A 20,296-nucleotide genomic window follows, 5' to 3' on the forward strand; every position below is an offset into this window, starting at 1 on the left:
GTGATCTCATAAACACCTTGATACAAAAGTAGACATGGTTCAATACAAAGCAAATCTGTTGTTATTGAGCAGATGAGAGATATATAAAAACAAGTCTCTCGGTACGACCGGCCTGTGGCTGGCCTTTTGTGATTCCTCCCTAAACGCCGCCCTGATGCAAATGGATGCCTTGGAGGACTCTCTCCAAGAATGTTCTCTATACGTAGCAATACCCCCCTGCAGACCGGCAAAAAAAAAAGACAAAAGACGGTGGGTTGACCACGCTTCCAGAAATGGTAAGGAAAACCAAGGGTATCTCGTCGTGAATGGCAAGCTCCTCCTCCAACTGTACATAGGACTGGGCTGCCTTAGTCGTGCTTGTGACCATTGCCGTTGGTGTGGCTGTGGTCGTCGGCCTCCTCGCTAGCCTCTCGGTTGGCTTCTCCGGGGATGAACTCGTCGAACGGGCGCGCAACGTCGGCCTCCTTCGGAACGAAGCGCACCTTGATCCTTCGCACACCACGGACCTTGGCACCGACCAGAGTTCGGACCTGATCCTCCACTTCTCGGACAGCCTCAACAGACCAAGCTCCGGGCACAGCCAAGTCGATATCCACAAGGTAGTTCTGACCGGACTTGACACCCGAGACGTTGCGAACATCGACTTCGTGGCCATTGGTGACATCAGAGAGGCTTCGGAGGGCGTATTTTTGGACATCTCCCTTGACTTCGTCATCAATAGCGCGGTCGGCCAATTCGTACACGGAAGACAAAGTGTTCTCAGCACCAGCCTTGATGACGAGGAGAGAAATCATCAGGCCACCAACGGGATCCAGCCAGGTCGCATCCTTGAAAAAGTTTGCACCCAGAATAGCAAGCAGTGTGACAATGCCGGTCCAGCTGTCGACACGGTGGTGAACGGCATTGGAGGCGAGGACAGAGGACTTTCGTTCGACGGCAACTTTCATGGCTGTTTTTCTCCTTGTCAGCTTTTGTTCCTTGCAGCTACTCGGGCCTAAAAGGATTAGGGGGGATTGCGCTTACTAGCTCTGTACAGCCATTCCTTGATTGCGATTGTTCCGAGAGCCAACCAAGCAGCGTGCAGACTCGGTGTAGCGTGACCATGACCATGGCTGTGGCCGTGATGAGCGTGGGCAATGGCCTCTGCTGCAGAAGCAGGGTCGAGGAAGAGGTGAGCGTGGAGGGTGATCAAGCTGCTCCAGCACATGAACAGGCCACCGCCTAGAAGCATGCTGGAGACACCCAGAGAGCCCAGACTCTCAATCTTGCCGAAACCAGTGGGGAAGGCTTCGGTCGGGGGTTTCAAGCTCCACGAAACAGTGGCCAGTGTCAGGACGTCGGATGCCAGGTCCGTCAGACTGTGCCAGGCATCAGCAATCATGGCTTGGGAGCCGAATGCGTAGCCACCGGCGCCTTTGGCAAAGGCCATGCCGAGGTTGGAGTAGAGACCGATGCGAGTGATGCGCACGCCGGCGTCGTTCTTGTTGGCCGAGGTCAGGTAGACATTGTCGTGGCCGTGGTGGTGATGGTGGTGATGGCTGTGGCTCTTGCGAGACTGAGACGGGTTGGCGGTCATGGTGGCAGTGGTGGTGGCAGACATGATGACAGTTGCTGGTAATGAAGGGGATGAGTTCTTCGCAGCCGTCAAGGTGTTGGTGAGGTGAGGGAGGGAAGAAGCAGAAGTGGTCAGGTGGAGGCGGGCGGCGCTGGGGGTTAAGTAGGGATCGCAGGGAGAGGCGGCCGGGCTGGATGTTTGATAGACGCGGAGGGAGACGCGGCGCAGAGCTGGATGTGGTTGAGGTGGCCTAAAGGGGTAGGCAGAATTGAGGCAGCGGAGGAGGGTGTGCGTTCCCGTTCCCGTTCTTGGAGACGTCACCCACGCACTCCCACTCACAGCGGAAAGGCGGCGGAGCAGTGCCGTGGGACGCTTGGACGGGGTCGACATGCCTGGGGCCGGGTTGAGGAGTAAGGTAAGGTAAGATCCAATACCAATATGTCCTCGGCTGTGTTTGTGTGTAAGGTATGCGTGCGTATGTGTATGGATAGTGTGTACTCCGTAGGCGTGGCTACTTACGGATAGGTGTCTCGCGCCTTCTCTTTCGCTGCAGTCTCTCTCTCACTCTCCAAGCACCAGGGTCAAGGTTAATTGATGCGGAAGGGGTGAGGGGACGAATAACGGGTTGTCTAATTGCAAGCAGGCCAGGGACGCGTACAGGACAAGCCCAGCCCGAAAAGCCGCGACACACCAAACTGAACCACAACCGTACCGTGCGGTAAGTAAGGTACGAAGACTTCGTAGGTAGATCGGCAGACGGAAGGTGGACGGAGGAGAGGAGGGGTGGGTGTGTCGGGTGGTCCAGGTGGAAAGGACCCCAAGGGAGGGATGGGAGGAAGGGAAAGGGTTACGGGAACGAATTGGGGGCTGGCTTGGGGTGCAGCCTACGCCGGCGTAAGGAACGGGGGGTGAGAGTTAATTCGAATTTGGAGACTGGCTGGACTGTAGTCTGTACCCAAAACGTAGTGGAAAGCAAAGCAAGCACAAAGTGCCAAAAAGGCGCGCGCGCGTGTGTTGTGAGTGTGTGTGTGTGTGTGTATGTACGGAGTATTGTGCGAGACTGTGTCAAGTGTGTGTCTCCAGCAAAAAGAAAAGAAAGGCAACGCGGCAATTCGGTGCAAGGAAGACAAAACTTTCCCAACTGACAAGGCGAGGGTTCCGGCAGCGGCGGTAGCGGTAGCGTAGCGGCAGGGCGGGTTGGTTGATCTGATCTGCTGCAACTTGCGGCTAAGACCTACAGACTCTACGGAGTAAAGAGGAACCTCAGGTAGGTAGCATACAGAGTGCGAGTACGGATACTTACTCAGATACAAACTACCTACAAGATGTCAAGTACTCTCACTGCAATTCTTGCAGAGGCAGTACTCTGTGCAGTTGCGGCGGCTCGGTTGGTTTGCTGATGTAAAGGGTACCCCTACAACGTGCCTGTCCATCCCCCACCGAGCAACCGACCCGAGCTAAAAGACGGTGCCTGACGAGCATGGGATGGGATGGGATGGGATGGCGGGCATGTCATGGGAGAGACTGAGCAGTGAAGTGGGATGGAAAATCACTACCAATGGTCATTCCCCACAAGGCGAGAGTCGAGTGAATTGGCTCCATTTGATTGACGGATGCAACTTGAACGCCAAGAGAAGGGGAGCCCATGATACCCATCCATGAACTCAATGGGCTCCGAAGCTACGTACCCCCAGTCCTTCCGTAGGTGGCAGCAAATTTCTTCGAAACTGACTTGTTCAGTCTCGTCGCACCTGTGGACAGTGGCACGTACGTACGGCGCCGCCGGGAATTGCTATGGGGAAGAAGCTTGAATTCTCTTCTTCTCTTTTTTTAACCTTGCGCTGCGGCAACTTTACTTTTTGGTACAGTGCCAAAATGCTTAGTGTCTTTTTACCTTGTCAATACTGCGTACACCGAGGATTCGTACACGTTATGCTTCTCCATGCATTACCCGCTTTAGAGCAAGGTACCTTACTTCGTAGTGTACTTGAAGAAAGCCACGACATGCGTCAGCCACGCCCACCCACAACCAAACCCCTTGTAGACTAAGTTATGGAACCTGGAACTGCAAAATAGCCTCTCTCTCTCTCTCTCTCTCTCTCTCTCTCTCTCTCTCTCTCTCTCTCTCTCACTCCGGGTGGTTTTCCTCTCATGAATCGTAACGGATCCAGTATATCCCATCGGCTTGTGTCCGTATCCATAACGCAGTAGGTCCATCCAAAGTGTTGACGCATGCCCATCTGTCCCGCCTACCAAACAGTAACGGACATGGTCCGCTGCAACCACCACGGTAGAGACCCAAATATGACTGTCGGACTGTCTCTCTCCAGAAGGTAACTTCGTCCTCGAGCTGCATGCCCGGAGGTGTGGTTGAGCAGACATGTCATTGGGCGAAAAGGCCACGCAAGATGCCCCTGAGAATCTTATTCAAATAACAACCCAAAAGACCGCCGATCAAGCGTACACCTCAAGCGTGATTCTCCTTACAGATAGTCTATACAAATACTCCGTACGACTACGAATCCATCTCTCTAATCTGACGGAGGACGGTCACTTGTCGCAGACATCTGATGTGGCCCGTGTCAAGGCAAAACCTCTAAAGGACCCATGTTACCTAAGCGGATGCCTCTACCAAGTCAAGCCACACTGGGCTTGGTCATCTTGTGGGGTTCAGTGGATTCGCAGTCCCGGCTGGGATGCTGGTTCCCCCCCGAATCATGACGAATTGACCACTGATAATCAGATCGCCCCCTTCAACTCAACCATGCGGCTTGAAATTCGAGCCTGTCGCAACGTTTCCATTAACACGCGCTTGTCAGAAATCTCCTTCCGTCCCTTGATCGCTTCTATTCTTAAATTCAACGCCAGGGTGAACATGTCCACATAACCAGTTCCTCCCACCCCCTTTCCCATACACTCTCCTCCCTCTTTCTGCTGAGCCTCCGCCGCGTCCACGTACATCCCCCGGAGCTACCTTCCCCCCTTGACCGAGACTCTTAAGCGGCTCCGGAATTCCCTCCCACATCCCGAATAGGCCTTACGCAACCTCAACCACAACAACGCAACATCATCGCCCCAATGCGCAAACCTCTTATGCGCATTCCCTACACGGAACTCTTGGCCCCTCCCACAGTCCGTCCAAGCACCGCAAATACCATCCCCGGTGCTGTCGCGGCCCTCCAGAACTTCTTCACGGCCCCGCCTCCAAAGGGCCTGCCGAGGTCGACCGTCGTACTGACTGGGGCGGGCCTATCCGTCTCCAGCGGTCTCGCCGACTACCGAGGCGTCAATGGCACGTATCGCGTGAACAAGACGTACCGCCCAATCTACTACCACGAGTTCCTCGCCAACCACGAGGCGAGGAAACGGTACTGGGCCAGGAGTTTCTTGGGTTGGACGTCGCTTCACAAGGCGTCGCCAAATCATGGTCACTATGCCATCCGAGATTTGGGCCACATGGGCCTGATTCGGAGCGTCATCACGCAAAACGTTGATTCATTTCACTCAACAGCTCATCCTGACATTCCAACATTAGAGCTGCACGGCTATCTACGATCCACAGTCTGTGTAACTTGCAGGAACGAGTACCCCAGAGACGTCTTCCAGGATGAGCTTGCGAGGCTTAACCCGGCCTGGGCAGCCTTCCTCGTCGAAGCGTTAGCTTCCGGGGCGCTCGACACGGAGAATCCTGCCGAGCGCAAGGCCAAGGGCATTAAGTCCAACCCCGACGGCGACGTGGATCTGCCAGGCGCGCCGTACACCACCTTTAGATACCCGGCCTGCCCGCACTGCCTCGCGAAGCCGCCGTCCACGCCTGAGGGGACCAAGCACGTTGTCGAAGTCGACCACGATGGTGCGTGGAAATCCACCAGTTCCGGGGGCATATTGAAGCCCGCCGTGGTCATGTTTGGTGAGAGCATTCCGAGCGACGTCAAGACGGCGGCCGAAGAGGCCATTGACGGGGCCGGAAAGCTTCTCATATTGGGGACTTCGCTTGCCACGTACTCTGCCTGGCGGCTGGCCAAGATGGCGCTGGACCGCGGCATGCCCATTGCGGTGGTGAACACCGGAGGCATACGGGGCGAGGACCAGATCTCCGCCGTGGAAGACCCGGACCCCACGGGTGTTCGTGGAGTGCGGACAGAAGTGTCCACCGACGTCGTGCTTCCCGCGCTGGTAGAGCAGCTGCGCCAGCTGCAAAAGGCTGCCTCGGGTGAGATTGGGACCGTAGGAGCGCCAAGAGAGAACCATGGCGTGTTCAAAGATATGTTGTCATAGACCACCACGATTTGTACCAATCCAAAGCGTTGCCATTTGCATAACTAGAAAAAGCTCGACATGCCCCGCGCCGATGGCCTTGCGGCTTCGGGCACTGCCGCTGTCGGTTGTGCTTCGGCTTTGCTACTCGCCGCCGCCGTTGTTGCTGCCTCCGCCTGCCGTGCCTTTTCCTGCTTCTTTTGTCGCGACGCATCTTCTCGCTCAATCTCTCTTAGTACTAAGTAAAAACTTGTGGTCAGCATCGTCAACGCGATTTCAGCGCTTGTGAATTGTAGAACATACACTCCTCCCAGTCCAACTCCTTCTGAGCGTCGCCCGTACCCAGCGCCTTCTCCACGTCAACCGTCTCGCCCCTCTGTAGCTTCTCAACCACCTCCCGCAAGACGCTGATGCGGACATCTGCCTGTCGAGAGAACGCCTCGAACGCCTGCTTCGTCGACAGCATGTTGATGGACATGGAGCCGATCAGGAGGAAAATGACAATGTAGAACGTGGCCGGGTTCCATTCCTTCTTTCTCTTCGGCTTGACTCGCTTGATCATGGGGTCGTCGGTAAGTTTCTCTTCGGACCTGAAAGGCTTGGGGATGAGGCCCTTCCAGAAATCGAGTTGGGCCACCGTAGGAAGGGAGCTTGAATATCGCGACTGGAAGTAAATGGAGCGATTCGCAGCTTGCGCAATGACCACGGCGCGGAGGCCCGAAGAAGGTGCTGCAAACAGCCTATGTGTCGCAACTCGAGACATTTTGGGCGGGGGAGGGGGGGGGAGAGTCGACCTCTGTAACACACACACGTCGTCTTCGCTGTGCTGTCGTGTTCGAAATGGATGTTCTTCTGGAAGGAGTCAAAAAGCTTCGAGAGTGCTCCTTTCGCGGTTCTCAAATTCCGGATGGCCCGTGCATCGATGGTCCCTGCTGCACGGACCGAACCGGGATTGCGGTTGCTCCGGGCAACGACCCGGGGCATTGTTTAGCGAGACCTGACAACTGCCAACTGCAGGCCTTTGTGGACTAGCATGAAGTCACACATCAAACTACCTTTACCCACAAACGGCCATTTGCCCATGTTTGGATCAGGAAACACTTCCTATTTCCTCTTCATGAATAAAAGACTTCATGACGAAACGCCGCTTATGACCCGGATACATACAACCTAATGACTACGTTACAAAGCAAAGTCGACGCCGTTAAGGCGGCGGCTGGATCGACTGCAACATGCACATCAACAACCACGGTGCTACTCAAAGAACTTCTCGCGACCGAGGCCGAGGCGCAATCGACAGCGCAAAAGAAGAAAGTGGCCACGACAACACGAGGGAAGGCCACTGGCACAGCACGGGGGGCCGCGACTGCGAGCAAAAAGGAGGAACTGACAACAAAGGAGAAGGCCGCGCTGGCGGCGCACATAATCAATGTCGCCCTCAAATCACTCACCGAGGCATCCAAGCCTGCACTTCCCACCCAACCTTCGACCCCGTGCCGACGACAAAATTCAGGCGATGACCTGCGAAAGCCTCAAAACAAACGGCCCCTGAGGCGGTCCAACTCCATGCCCATGACCCCGATGCAGCCACGTTCACTCAACAGAACCTCGACGTCACCCACAACAACACCGAAGCCCACGAAAAGCGCGACAACGACGATTCCCACAGTCACTTGCCTTGCGACGGTAGAGTGCCTCCGAGCTGCGTTTGCGTGTTTGAGATCCCTTCATACCTCTGGCGCAGTGCAACTGCCCGACCTGCAACTCGAGAGCGGGATATCTTCATTCGTTGGCAAGCTCGTCGGACTAGACCTCCAGGAGCATGCGCTGCGGGAGCTGACGCTTTTGCGGCAAAGAATCGACGCAATGGCCCCTTCAGCGAAACCAAAGACAAAAGCAGCTAAAACAACAGCGGCAAGCACCAAAGTCAAAGGTCTCGCAGAAATCTTGGACTTTGGTGATGCCAAGTTCTCCGGCCCGACACTTTGCCTGGTTATCACGACTCAGATGCAGATCTTGCGCTTAATGTCTGCAAATAAGAAACCAGCAACGATCGAAGCAGCGTTGCCATTCTTGGTCCCTTCCCATCCGACTTCACCGATCAACCTCCTCCTGGAATCAGCCAAGGAGTCCCCCTCAGCGAAGACGAAGGCTGCGCGACAGCTCGATCTCCTTTCACAACTTCTCCTCTCTCTAGCCCCGAGCTTGGCAAGCAAAGACGATGACGTTGCCGTGGACTGCCGTCTGAGTTGCACCCCGGCTACTGCGCTGGAATTACAAACCCTGGGATTGGAGGCGCGTCTGCATTGGTGGCACATGGCTGGCCACAAGGCAGATGTGGACAAAGACATCATTTCACCACTTTCTCGGTGCATCACCTCATATATTCGCAGGGTCAAGTCTGACTCAGCCGGGGCATATCGCAAGTCTCTCAACGCTTTCGATCGCATCATCACCATGGTCAAGAGTCAGCGCCTGGAGCCGAAGGTCGCTTCAAAATCACCACTCGTTGTGATTTACCAGGCTTTGGGAACGGTGGCTCAGACTGCTCGCCATTTCACGGAAGCAGCCGAATGGATTTCGAAAATCAAGGCGACTCTGGACCCAGCCAACGATTCCCCCGCAAAGCGCTGCGCGGTTGCCGCACAGCTTGTAGCTGTATACGGGAAACAGACACCTTTACCTCTGGAGTCGCTGTCTACGTACTTGAAGGAAGTTTACGACGCCCTCCAAGGGACGCTGAAGGGTGACGTCACAGAACTCGAAGAGCTCATGGTCAATCTATCAGCTGCTCGTAGGTCGGCAGTAGGAATTTTGGCTGGCAAACTTACGGATAAGTCTCAAAGCTTAGACGGACTCCTCAACGACCTCGTCCTCCAATTTCCCCGATTTGCCCTTCGATGGCTGGGGAAGCAGCCGACGAAAGACGCTTCCCCAAAAGATCTCGTACGCTACGAGTCGAGGAAACAGTTATTACTTACTTCGATAACACAAATCCTGGACTCGGCCCTGATGGTCGCCAAATCTCAACTTGACGACAACAAAATGACCTGGACAGTGCTTGACGGCCTACTTCAAGAGTGCCTCATTCTCTTGGACCTTGTAGGCGACGCGAGTATCGCTCTCTCGAAGGCAGACGCCTCAAACCTCTACCATGTCAAACTCTCGCACCTCTACTTCATGTTCTTCAACTGGTATCGCCGCCACGCCGAGTCTAAACCCGGAGATAAGACTCCTCTTCGAGCTCTGAGACGATCTGTAGACTGTGTCAAGGACCGATCCTCTGAGGAGAAGGAGAAGGCGCAGACAACAGCGAAACTCGAGTACTTTGCGGACCTCTGTAAGCAGGCTGGTCGAGTCAACGATGCTCGCGACGCACTGAAGCTCATTTGCACGAACATGGTTGAAGACGGAGTATTGTCCACGGTGGCTGCATCTTTGGCTGAGAGTTCACCTGCAGTGGCCTGGAGCGCCAGCGTCAAGGCCGAGACATTGTCAAGGACAATAGGTACAATGGTCAAGCTCGATCAATCGTGGAATGATTGGACTTTCTTTCTTGCGGATGTTGAGCGGGCTGCGGTCCTGGAGCGCATCATTCAACTCATCCTCTTCAACACGTCTAGCGACCCCAAGCCTAACGACATTAAGGACCCGGTTACCGAGGCTCTTTTGAGAATCTACGCGCCCGATCGCTTTCCTGTCCGCCGCCTTCGGACGTTGCTGCAGCTACTTACCATGTCAATCGGCGACAAAGGCGAATTTCAGAGCCTTCGAGAGCAGGCAGAGGCTGCTTTGCAGCTCTGTCGTGACGGGAACTTTGGCGATGACGCTGGTCTAGCTGATTACGTCTCCGACCTCGAGGCCGGTCTCTCGTCTACACTGGCACTCGTTGCAACAGAGACAGAATGGCGTACAGCCGACTTCGAAGAGTCAACGAGTATCTGGCGTTCGATTGTCAACCAGTGCCAGACCAAAAACGATCTCCTATCCAAGGTTAGCGACACTGAGGGACTCATTAGGCAGCTCAATTCCATTGCCGAGTATGCAAGACTCAGGGGCGAGGACGAATTCTTGTTATCGGTTTTGACATTATGTGCCGACATCGCGTCCAAGCTCTCCGATTCCTCCACGGACTTGCTTCTCCAGGCGCAAAGTAACCTCGCGGATCAATACACACATCTTGGTTACTCCGAGAAGGCTGAAGAGATCCTCAACAAAGCCAAGAAACTCGCGGAGGCCTCAGCTACCAATCCCGACCTTGGTGCCGTAAACCTTCAGATCTCCCTCTCTGAGTATCAGCTGGCAAACCAGAACTCTGACGCGGCGTAAGTCATATCTCCCAAAAGATTGAGGGCAGTCAGCTAACAATAGGCAGCCACAAGATGCTGCTGCAGGGCGAGACCAGCTTTGAAAACTCTTCCAGTGTGAGGAAAGCTCCTAGGCTCCAAAGAAAGTTGCTTTTGGCAAGAGCTGCTAGTCTTTCTTCCCGAATTAACTGGGACAAGGGCGAATATCAGCATGCTTTGTTTCACGCCAAGACGAGCGTGCGAATCTTGTTCCAGGACTGGACGAAATTAGAGGCTCGCTGGAAAGATGTGCCCAAGGCAGAGTCCAAGCAGACCTCTAGAGAAGGTTCTCCTGATGCGGAGGAAAGCCTTGTATCGACTGGCATTTCGACAAATCTGATCGAGCTATCCGACGGTCCTGACAGCTGGGCACTTGCTTGTGGTCTTCTGAGAGCCATGCTGCACCTTTCTTCCGTATACGCTCACCTGGGAATGTTTCAGGAGACTGTCTATTATGCCGAGAAGGCGCACCAGGTTGCCAACGCCACAAACGCCTCCATCTACAGAGCTCAGGCTGCTAGTTGGATCGGTTCGGTATGGCTGAAAGCCTGCAAACTCGACAAGAGCCTTGGCTACTTGAATGAAGCAAGGCAGCTCATGGCTACGGCTGTCAAGCCTACACGTCAGGCGTTCCAGCTGGCTTGCGAGCTGAGTGCCTCGTTTGGAGAGATGAAGGACCACGAGAACGAGCATCTACTCCTTGAGCTTGCCGAGGTCACGCTTGGAACCTTAAACAACAGCAACCGAGGCGCAATCACTGGCGTCAACGATGAGCAGGTGGTCAGTAAGATGGCAAAGCTCACGCTCAAGGCACCGGCTGCGCGCAGAACACGAGTAACTAAGCCAGCGGTCCCAGCTGCCACGAGAGCGACCAGAGTTACGAAAAGAGTGGCAGCGCCCAGGACAAAAGCTGCTGCTGCTGCTGCTGCTGCTCCAAAGGCCTCTGTCATTGCAGCAAACGATAGCGCATCCGACCTCAAAGCCTCCATGCTGTTGTACAAAGCACTTGTCCACCTTAGTAAGGGTGACTGGGCAGCAGCAGCAGAGCTTCTCGAGGAGGCGAAGCAGATGTCTAGCAGCTTGCGAGAGTCTCTGCGAGTCCAGATTGGTGAGGCTACTTGTTTGATTGAACAGGGTATCAAGCAGATGGAGGGCGATTCAGTCTTCTCGGTTGTGAAGGAATCAACCATCTCTTACCCGTCCATCCACGCCGCAACCGACAAAAATAACACGGAAAAGACGCAACCGACGGCATCCTCTCCGCGAAAGGCGCAAGGCCGTGCTACCTCTGCCGAGCGTAAGGTGATGAGAGAAAACGCAACCTTTGTCGAAACTTTGGAACAAGCGCAAGCTCAGCTCATGGAAGCTCAAGCTGCCGCTGCTATTTCAGGAAATGGACACCTGGTTCGTCGCATCTCTGCGTTGCTTCAGAGCACGGGCATTTTCCTATCGGCAGCCTCTCATCGGACGCCCAAACACATGGGAGGCTTTGGATATGCCGCCTGCTCCGTCGAGTTTGCACGAAATCTGACTTGGAAACGGGAGCGAAACACCGTAGCCACGGATCACCTCAATGCCAGCTTCAGCGAGGCGGGCTGGCCGCTTGCTCTCACGTTAAAGGATGATAGACGGGCAAGCATTGTTACTGTTGACGATATGGCGAAATTCCAGCGTGACTACATCGACATCATTCCTGAAGCGTGGAGTGTCCTGTCGATCGCGCTAAGCGACAACCGCAAGGATTTGTGCATCACCAAGTTACAATCAGGCCAGAGCCCTTTCGTCTTACGACTACCGCTGGAGCGTGTGGCTTCTCGCGACGGCGAGGACGAGCTGTTCGACTTCCAGCATGGTCACGACGAGCTTATGGATATTATCCAGGCGACCAACGCGAGTTGCCACAACACTGGTGACTACACTGCAAAGGGGGCCAAATCAGCGTGGTGGGCTCAGCGCGAGAATCTGGACAACAGATTCAAGGATCTCCTCGACAATGTCGAGCAGGTCTGGCTCGGTGGGTTCAAGGGCATCTTCTCCCAACATCGTCATCGCGCCGATCTCATCGCCAAGTTCCAAAAGGCCTTTTCCAAGATTCTTGATAAGCATCTGCCCTCGCGCAGGCAGGTGCGAGGAAAAAAGACTAGCAAGTCCCCCAAGATCACCTTGGAGCCGCGTATCCTCGATCTTTTCGTTGGCCTGGGAGACCCGTCTATGCCGGACAGCGATCTTGAGGAGCCTCTGAACGATCTGCTCTACTTTGTCGTGGACATTCTTCAGTTCCACGGCGAGAGAAACGCCTACGATGAGATTGACTTTGACTCCATGGTCTTGGATACGTTTGATGCTCTTCAGGCGTACCATAACGCTGCCAAGACTTCGGAGCCCGAGGAAGGCGCCCACAGCATTCTCATCCTCGACAAGGCTCTCCATGCCTTCCCTTGGGAATCACTCCCATGCACGGAGGGTCTGGCGTATTCTCGCGTTCCCTCATTGTCCTGTCTGCGTCGACTACTTCTAGAGCAGCGCGAGGCCCGAGATTCTGATGACGAAAAGGCCCACCACCGACACACTGTATCACCTGTCGGTGGCACGTACATTCTGAACCCCGGCTCTGATCTCAAGAACACTCTCGCCACTTTCGAAAAGCCCCTCAAGGAGAAGCTGTGCGAGTCCTGGACAGGCATCGTCTCGCGTACACCGACCGAGGACGAGTTCGAGGGAGCGCTCAAGAAGTCTGACATACTCCTCTACTTTGGCCACGGCAGCGGCGCGCAGTACATTCGAGGCAAGACGATCCGCAGACTGGAGAAATGCAAGGCTGCGGCGCTGCTGATGGGGTGTAGCTCGGCGTCCCTGCAGAACGTCGGCGAGTACGAGTGCCACGGTCCAGTATGGAACTACATGCTCGCCGGGTGTCCCGCCGTTGTGGGCACGTTGTGGGACGTGACGGATAGGGACATTGACCGGTATGCGGGCCGGTTGTTTGAGGAATGGGGACTGATGGAAAGGGGCACGTTTGTTGAGGATAGCTCGAAGAAGAAGGGCAAGGGCAAGGGACTTTTTGCCACGGAGAAGAAGAGCAAGGCGAAGAAGGAGACGACAAAGGCTACCGGGCGTGGGAACGCGTCGCTCGTGGAGGCTGTCGCCAGGGCTAGGGACGCCTGTCGATTTAGGTACATCACGGCTGGCGCGGTATGTGTATACGGCATTCCGGTGTATATTGGCAAGGACAAGGCCGAGGGTGCTTGAAAGGGGGGGGTGTTTGTTGGTTGACTGCGTCACTTTGGGGAAAGACTCGAGGGCAAGTCTGGTGTCTGGTGTTTGTCGTATTCCAGGTTGGGGAGAAGAACCGGAGCATTAGAGCAGCATTGCATTGGAACGTGGAGTTTTTTGGAGATTTCAACGTTGCTGTTGTCATTGTCTACTTGGACGGGTTTTCCGGGAGTCAGGCACCCAGGGGTTAAGGAGATATTGTGACTGGTCCCTCCCGCCGTAACTATAGTGTCTTATGATAATGAGATGAGGAAAGTTGTGGATGTGAGCAGAGTTTTTTTTTTTCTCCGACCCTTTTTTCCCGTGTGATGTTGCGTGCGGGAGGAGGTACGGGAGGGGGTTCAGTTACGCCGGTGGATCTCATCTATCTACGCGTCTGTCTGTCTATGTGTATGGTAGGTGATTGAGGGAAGGTATGAGGGAGAGTATGTTGGTGAAGCTTTCATCCTTGGAGATGAAGGGTGTGTGTGTATGGGTAGGATGCCATGGAGGGGATCGATGTGAATGGCCAGGGAAGACTTGGGGAAGGCAAGGGAAGGTGAGGTTCTTGGCGAGGGGGAGAGGGGTGAACATGGTGGGTGTTGTTTTTGGGGGAGGGGGGTCTTGATCTATACTGTCACTCGCGATATTGGACCTCGTCTGGTTATTGTCGCCGCGTCGTCTTTTGTAATCTTGTTTCTTGGGATTGCGGTGAAGAGAATGTTCCGTGGGTGGTGTAGAGGGCAGGGGGTTGCGAGGGAGGTGGGAGGAGAGTGGACGTGGAGCGAGATGAAGAAGTAGGAACGAGGAAAGGGAGGAGAGAGGGGAGGATGAATCCTGAACTTGGCCGTGGTATACGACGGGTTGTCCTGGGAGATTGGGGTATGTGTCGTGATGTTGATGCCAATGTTGACGTACGATTACTTGGGTGGACACAGGTAGGGAGACGAGAATAGGTCCGAATCGGGAGTGCCCGGCTTGACGGGGATGATATGCTTGTGTATCCTTTGCACCCTTCTTCTTCTTTCTCCCGTATCTCTTTACCGTTGTCTTTTGGTATTGATCCCCGAAATGTCTCCGAGGGAGGAGGGCACATGGAGATGGTCTCATGAAACCTCCACGACGGGGGAAAAGGGGGTGGGGGGTGGGAAGGGTATGGATGGTGCTCTTCCCGTGTTGAGCAATGATGTTGAGCATCTCATGTCTTGATTCTATTCACGGTCCGGGATGAATGAGCTTCTCACGGCCTCTCGACTACGTTCCCGGGGAAAAGGGGGGAGGGAGGTGAAGCGTGAGTACGCGTGAGAAAGCTTCGGGACGGGAAGAAAGGGGACATGGACCAAGTCTTGTTTACTATTCTCGTCCGCCTTTTGGATGGACTAGCGAACCGGATCCCCGGGCAGCTTCTAGACGGCTTCGATACCGGCAAGCATGATGTCGACAAACGCAGACGTGGCCCATCCCGAAGGAGCACCGAACGAAGCTCGCATCCCTCTCGCCTTGGGCTGAACGCATCTCACATCTAGGAGGTAAAAGAGGTTTCGATAGGAAGTAGGGAATAATGAGAGTCGGATATCTATAGCATCGCCTATTACAAGCCCCCTCACGCAAAAGACAGGCTCGTGAAGGGTGCAAGGCGCTCGCGTGTATCAAGCATTCACCTCGCTCTATAGACTACGCTCCACGATTGGATACCTTCTTTCTCCCTTTAGTCTCACAGAAGTTTGTCGCGTCCCAGAAGTTTGCGTCCCGGGAGCCTGGATCGGGAAGACGGGATGACCGAACGGAGTTTTTTTCTTTCTATTCTTAAACTCTACCTTAGATCCCGCGATGGGATACCCAGATCTTGGGATCCGTGGTGGTGTGTAACTATGTTTTACAACGTCATGGACCAAGATTCTTTTCATCGGTGAAGTTGGATGCTGCGAGGAGGCTATGCCACACTCCCCTCCCCTCCTCAACCTCACGAAACGGAACGGCCGATGTTCCCGCTTCTATTCCTGACTACCGTACTTGAAAGATGAGATGTACAGGTTGATGGTGGTGGAGGGGTAGGAACCACGACTCGGATGCGATGCCTCCACCGTCGATAGAGCAACGACGAGGTCAGATGAGGGAGGAGAGAGAGGCCCGCCTCATCCTGCCATTGGTGGATCCAGAGAAGCGAACCTCTGCGCCGATGACTCTATTCCTGTCTCTAGAAACAACGGGCATCTCTCGGAATCTGATTTGTTTGGAATGACGTGGACGAGCACGTCAAAACGGAGCGAGCATTAAGGGGTCGGATCGAATCGTCTTGTCTCGTCATTGGCTTTCCCGCAAGAGATCCTGTTCAGAAAACCTCCTGGACTGGTGGCCTCTCTACATAGGAACCGGAAAATACGAGCACTCGCTCTCTCCGAAGACATCGAGCTCGTCTCTTTGACAAACAGAATCCCTGCGAAGACGGGTCGACGGGTCTCGAGATGAAGTTGCAGACGGGCCGATGAGGGACAACCGTTACGCGGGCAGGATCTCGGGGGGGAGCCATGCTGCCGCTTGGGCAGGGCAGACGCGGAAGGTCTCCTCGATGGATGCTATATCAATACCGGTATGGTCCATGAGGGGGAAAACGTTGCGCCGCCTCCCTCGGACCCAGCTCGTAATGATGAGATGAGGCCTTCCATAGGCTGGCGCGGCCCCAAGGCCCTGCGTTCCGAGCCTAGTACATCGGGTACATCTAACGGCGTCTCCGCGGTATGAGGGCAGAGAGAGATGAAGAAGGATGTACGGATACGGGAGAGAACGCGTCTGAGCGTCGTCTATCTGTATCCGTATGCCTGCACCTCTCGAAGCGCGTGAGACGCTCATTTCCCAAAGGAGAAAGGCAAGATGGCGGATGGAAAGGGAAGAAAGAAAGGCGTTCTGTTCAAAAATTAGCAACAAGCCCTCCTGGTCCTGACTAGTCTCACAGTGATTTTGAACATCATCTTAATTCATCCTCCGGGCGATCTTTGCTAGCCCTCTTCGGATGCAAGACCGAAGGGCTGCGGCTGTGGACAAGGCTGTAGAGTCAAAGCTGGTGGCCTGGCGTCCATCTTTTGAGAATCCGAGACTTGAAGGCCCAGTCGCCTTGCTTCGTCTCCGCCTCCCTCCGAAGCCTGTCACGCCTGTCAACCCCTTCCTTCAGCCCACCAGCCCGAGCTGCAAGGAGGGATTCGGAGCCTTGTCTCTCATCGTTAGTAGTGCAGATCGAGGCGTAGGGCCGTGGTTGTGGCGTTGATGTGAAGAGCCAGTCGTATCTTTGGACGTGCGGACGGAGGTGGGTCCGCTGGGATTGAGTGACGGGGGGGCTTGCGCGGGAGAAAAATGGGAATGACAGGGACTTGGACGAAGAGAGAGTGGAGAATATCCCCGGGAGGGGTGGGATATACGGCGGTACATGCCACAGTAATGAAGGAAAGGGGGGCGTGCAGCAAAAGTCTGTTTCCCAGGCTGGTATCGAAACGTCGCATATCCTTACCTGTATCCTTACCTCACGGTTAGCTAAGGCGCCCACCTAGGCAGGTAAAGGAAAGGCACGGTGCCGACAGGGAGCCGTGATGATAATTCGCCAGTAATAAGGGTGAAGAGTGGATTCTTCCGTCGGGCGGCCGGATCACCGGGCGGCAGGTGCACGCTTGAACACTCCAGATTGCACCGAGAACATGCGCCGTTAGTGCCATTGCATTCGTTGTATTGCGTCTACTGGTAGGGCGAGCCGAGGAAAACCAATGACAACTGACTGTTTTCTAGGTCATGTAAGCCTGCAAGGTATCTTGATTATCTGGCTCCGGGACGAAGACCGTTTGGGATCATCGCTAAGGACTTAGTAAGGCCAGCTGGGGCCTCATTCTCAAGATTCAAAGGCATCTTTGGAGCTTCTTACCCTTCCGAATCTGTGCTCTTCAGACTTCGCCCCGTCTAGGTGCGTATGACCGAACAACGTGGACGCTAACGAGGTCTCATGGGAGACAGTTCCTTGCGGGTTCCGCCGCCGACGACATACATCGTAGGAAATCATAATCACCCCGAAGTCCCTACGCGTCGTTTGCTCCTCCAGTACGGACGTGGTCAATGTCGCTGCTCAGATTCTGACGGGATGCGGCCCTGAACATGTTGTCCGTCGGGGACCACATTTGGTCTCCGGAGCTGATCGTCCCGTCTTCCAAAGTCAAATATCAGGCGGGATCGTAAACTGTGTGCAACGGTCGCCTGAAAAAACGCCTATAACCAATAGGACCTTAGCGACGGATTGCCCAACCATAAGTGAGTGCTGCAAGGCCCTTTGTGCTTCCTATTCGTCTCCTCCCACTGTCTACTGTGTAAGCCAACGGGACGTGTAAAGATTCTCCCTGCCTCAACTCGGTGTGTCTCTTGCGAGGCGTATACTTGGCTGATCGACCCCAAACACGTCTCCTCCGAGCCAAACAACCTGCTTCATCCTCGTGTTTGACAGCTGCATCGTTCCGTGAGATGATATACGTGTTACGTTACGCCTGAGCAGTTTTTCTCCTTCTACGGTACGCTCGGCTCAAGTCCGTCTAAAGTCGCGATGTGACCCGAAGCGTAAGTTCGCGAAGGCGTACGTGGCACACGCCGACCCCTTTTGGCGACCATGAAGCAGCCGCGTGCGTACTCCGTGGTATCTTGTTCCGAAATCTAAGCATATCGGTCCGTGTTACACATATCAACACACCACGCTTGGTTCCTCGCGTGCCGTAGTAGTCTCTCGGAAGAATGCGCCAACCTGGTTTTCGTCGGCACGTTCATAACTATCGTCCTTTTAAAGCTTGTCCACTCAGAGGCTAATACAGCTCGAAATCCTTCATCGGCTACGCGAATGCTTGGTTGCGCTGCGTCGCTACTGAGGAACAGGGTTCATCAGTAACGGCAAAGGGTCCACCATGGCGTGAAAAGGAAAAAAAGAAAAAAAAGTCTGGCCAGCCATACGTAGTAGCTGCTAGTACCTAGGTATCACGGATAAGCATGACAAGGGTTTGATGATTGTCCCTTTGCGAGGTGTCAGGAAGGGGGGAGGCGATGGAGATCATCCGGCGGGGGTTCGTGGAGAAGAACGGGCTTGCATGTACGCAGTAGACGTACATCGCTCGATCCATATGTGACCACACAGGCCGTGGCATCCTTGATTGATGAGCATTTCTCGCCGACAGCACGCAGATTGCATAGCCAGTCATGTATTTACCCAAGCATCGACAAGGAGCAGGGCGGTCGGGGAAAGACAGAGACTGGGGCGCGCGGGGGATGTGTGCAGTGTTGCCGTACACTACGCAACGAGATGAGATTTGCGAGGAAAGCTTCGAGGTACGTGCCTATTCCTTTTGATGAAATCAACACTGTCACCTCGAAGGAGGGGGTACGGGCAGATGGAACACGAACACGCCAAGTAAAAACCACTCGTAGTGTCGGAAGATTGTTGACCTGATGAGTTGTCGGTATGCTACAGTCGAGAAGTACTCCGTAGAAGAGTACCGCCATGGTTCAGCCTGTATCTGTAATGGTTGGCAGCTTGGGTGAGCCAGAGCAAGGTTGTAATGCCTGTGGATGCGACGTTGACGAGAGTTTGTCGCCGTCAGCCCTCCGAGATGACGGACGACGGTGACAGGTGAGCAAGCATGGGGCTTGTCGTCCACCCGGACAATCCTGTCAGAGCTTGCGAGAACCCTACGACAGCATCTTCGTAGTTGGCTCTTCTGGTCGACAAATGTTGTTCAATCTTGGGCAGATTGTGGTGGCTCTGAAGTTCGACAATCCGGCTTGTAAGGATGATGTGATTGGCGCCGGGAGCGCTAGTATCGGTGATGATACATTAGCACGACGGAATAAGAACGAGAAGAGGTCGCGTACTTGCCTGGGATACACTGTCTTGTTTAACTCTGTTCCGTCTAATCTACACCGTTTGCTGGCATCAAGTAGCTGGCATCTGGCGGAATCCAGAGGTCTCAGCTGCACCGCCTGGGCGGCGCGATTTCTCGAGACAGGCCGCATCAGCAAGTCGTCATCGCCGGGAGGAGGACGAAGAAGTCAACCATGGAAGTCGTCAGGGGGTTCCGGGGAGGGATGGAAGGCTTAACACAGTAGCGTTAAGGCAGGTCTCGAGCACGGAGGGTGGGTATGAAACCGGAGCAACTCTGGGGGCAATCCCAGTGTAGTTGTGCCGCCTCGACGCTGATGAGGTTGAGAATGTGTCGATCCCAGGAAGCTCTCGGTGGTGGAAGGGCATGATTGGGGCTCCAGCTCTCATCTGAAGTCGGCCTTTCTCGAAGGGGACTTAGAACGAAGTTAAGAATAGGTAGGCGTGGCGTGGCGTGTCAACGGCGGTTCCCACTCCTGTTGCGACTGACATTTTGATGGTCTGGCTGGCGGCGTGTCAAACTCTTCTCGACAAGTCGATCCAAGACGGCGTCAAGGACAAGCTCGATTGTCGTTCAGGGGCTGCGCCAGGGATGTAGTCGCCAACATCATGGGAGGTTTTGCTCGTCCCTGTACCTGGAATGTAGTCCCTGAAGAGGAAGACAACATCGATTTCCGTCGTCGGTCAAAGCAAACCGGAGCGGGGCTGAGAGGGAGAAGTCGGACTACAGTCGATGAAAGGAGAGATGTTCAGGAGGCTGATGTGGAGAAAAGCCGGTAGACGAGTCGTTGACGCTGGGCGATGATGATCTTGCAGCCCAAGATGCGGCGTAGTTTAGGTTGAGGTTGGAGGGGCACGGAGGGGGGCAAGTAGTGTAAGGTAGAAAGGTAGCACGCACGCACGCAGGGAAGTCGCCATGTGAATGCAGCTCATCTGAAGCCGGTGCACACTAAGGCAGGAATTGTGGAACGACTTTTTCCTCTAGCTGCTAAC

General features: G+C 54.6%; 5 protein-coding genes across 5 annotated transcripts; 2 read left to right on the plus strand and 3 right to left on the minus strand.

Annotated features, from left to right (window-relative positions):
* Nucleotides 1-347: 347 nt before the first annotated feature.
* Nucleotides 348-1,945, minus strand: CABS01_00298 (cation efflux family protein; the record flags this gene model as incomplete). The annotated part of the gene is made up of 2 exons (XM_060533680.1): nucleotides 348-949; nucleotides 1,024-1,945. The coding sequence occupies 2 exons, from the start codon at nucleotides 1,943-1,945 to the stop codon at nucleotides 348-350; spliced, it is 1,524 nt and encodes a 507-aa protein (XP_060406194.1).
* Nucleotides 1,946-4,633: 2,688 nt separating this feature from the next.
* Nucleotides 4,634-5,833, plus strand: CABS01_00299 (Sir2 family protein; the record flags this gene model as incomplete). Its single annotated transcript, XM_060533681.1, has 1 exon — nucleotides 4,634-5,833. One exon carries the CDS (start codon nucleotides 4,634-4,636, stop codon nucleotides 5,831-5,833), a length of 1,200 nt encoding a protein of 399 aa, XP_060406195.1.
* Nucleotides 5,834-5,877: 44 nt separating this feature from the next.
* Nucleotides 5,878-6,575, minus strand: CABS01_00300 (uncharacterized protein; the record flags this gene model as incomplete). The annotated part of the gene is made up of 2 exons (XM_060533682.1): nucleotides 5,878-6,050; nucleotides 6,116-6,575. The coding sequence occupies 2 exons, from the start codon at nucleotides 6,573-6,575 to the stop codon at nucleotides 5,878-5,880; spliced, it is 633 nt and encodes a 210-aa protein (XP_060406196.1).
* Nucleotides 6,576-6,985: 410 nt separating this feature from the next.
* On the plus strand, nucleotides 6,986-13,407 carry CABS01_00301 (peptidase family C50; the record flags this gene model as incomplete). Its single annotated transcript, XM_060533683.1, has 2 exons — nucleotides 6,986-10,137; nucleotides 10,188-13,407. 2 exons carry the CDS (start codon nucleotides 6,986-6,988, stop codon nucleotides 13,405-13,407), a joined length of 6,372 nt encoding a protein of 2,123 aa, XP_060406197.1.
* Nucleotides 13,408-16,575: 3,168 nt separating this feature from the next.
* On the minus strand, nucleotides 16,576-16,833 carry CABS01_00302 (uncharacterized protein; the record flags this gene model as incomplete). Its single annotated transcript, XM_060533684.1, has 1 exon — nucleotides 16,576-16,833. The coding sequence occupies one exon, from the start codon at nucleotides 16,831-16,833 to the stop codon at nucleotides 16,576-16,578; it is 258 nt and encodes an 85-aa protein (XP_060406198.1).
* Nucleotides 16,834-20,296: the final 3,463 nt, after the last annotated feature.

This window comes from Colletotrichum abscissum (assembly GCF_030869225.1).
Source record: "Colletotrichum abscissum strain IMI 504890 chromosome Unknown Scaffold_1.1, whole genome shotgun sequence".
NCBI lineage: Eukaryota > Fungi > Ascomycota > Sordariomycetes > Glomerellales > Glomerellaceae > Colletotrichum > Colletotrichum abscissum.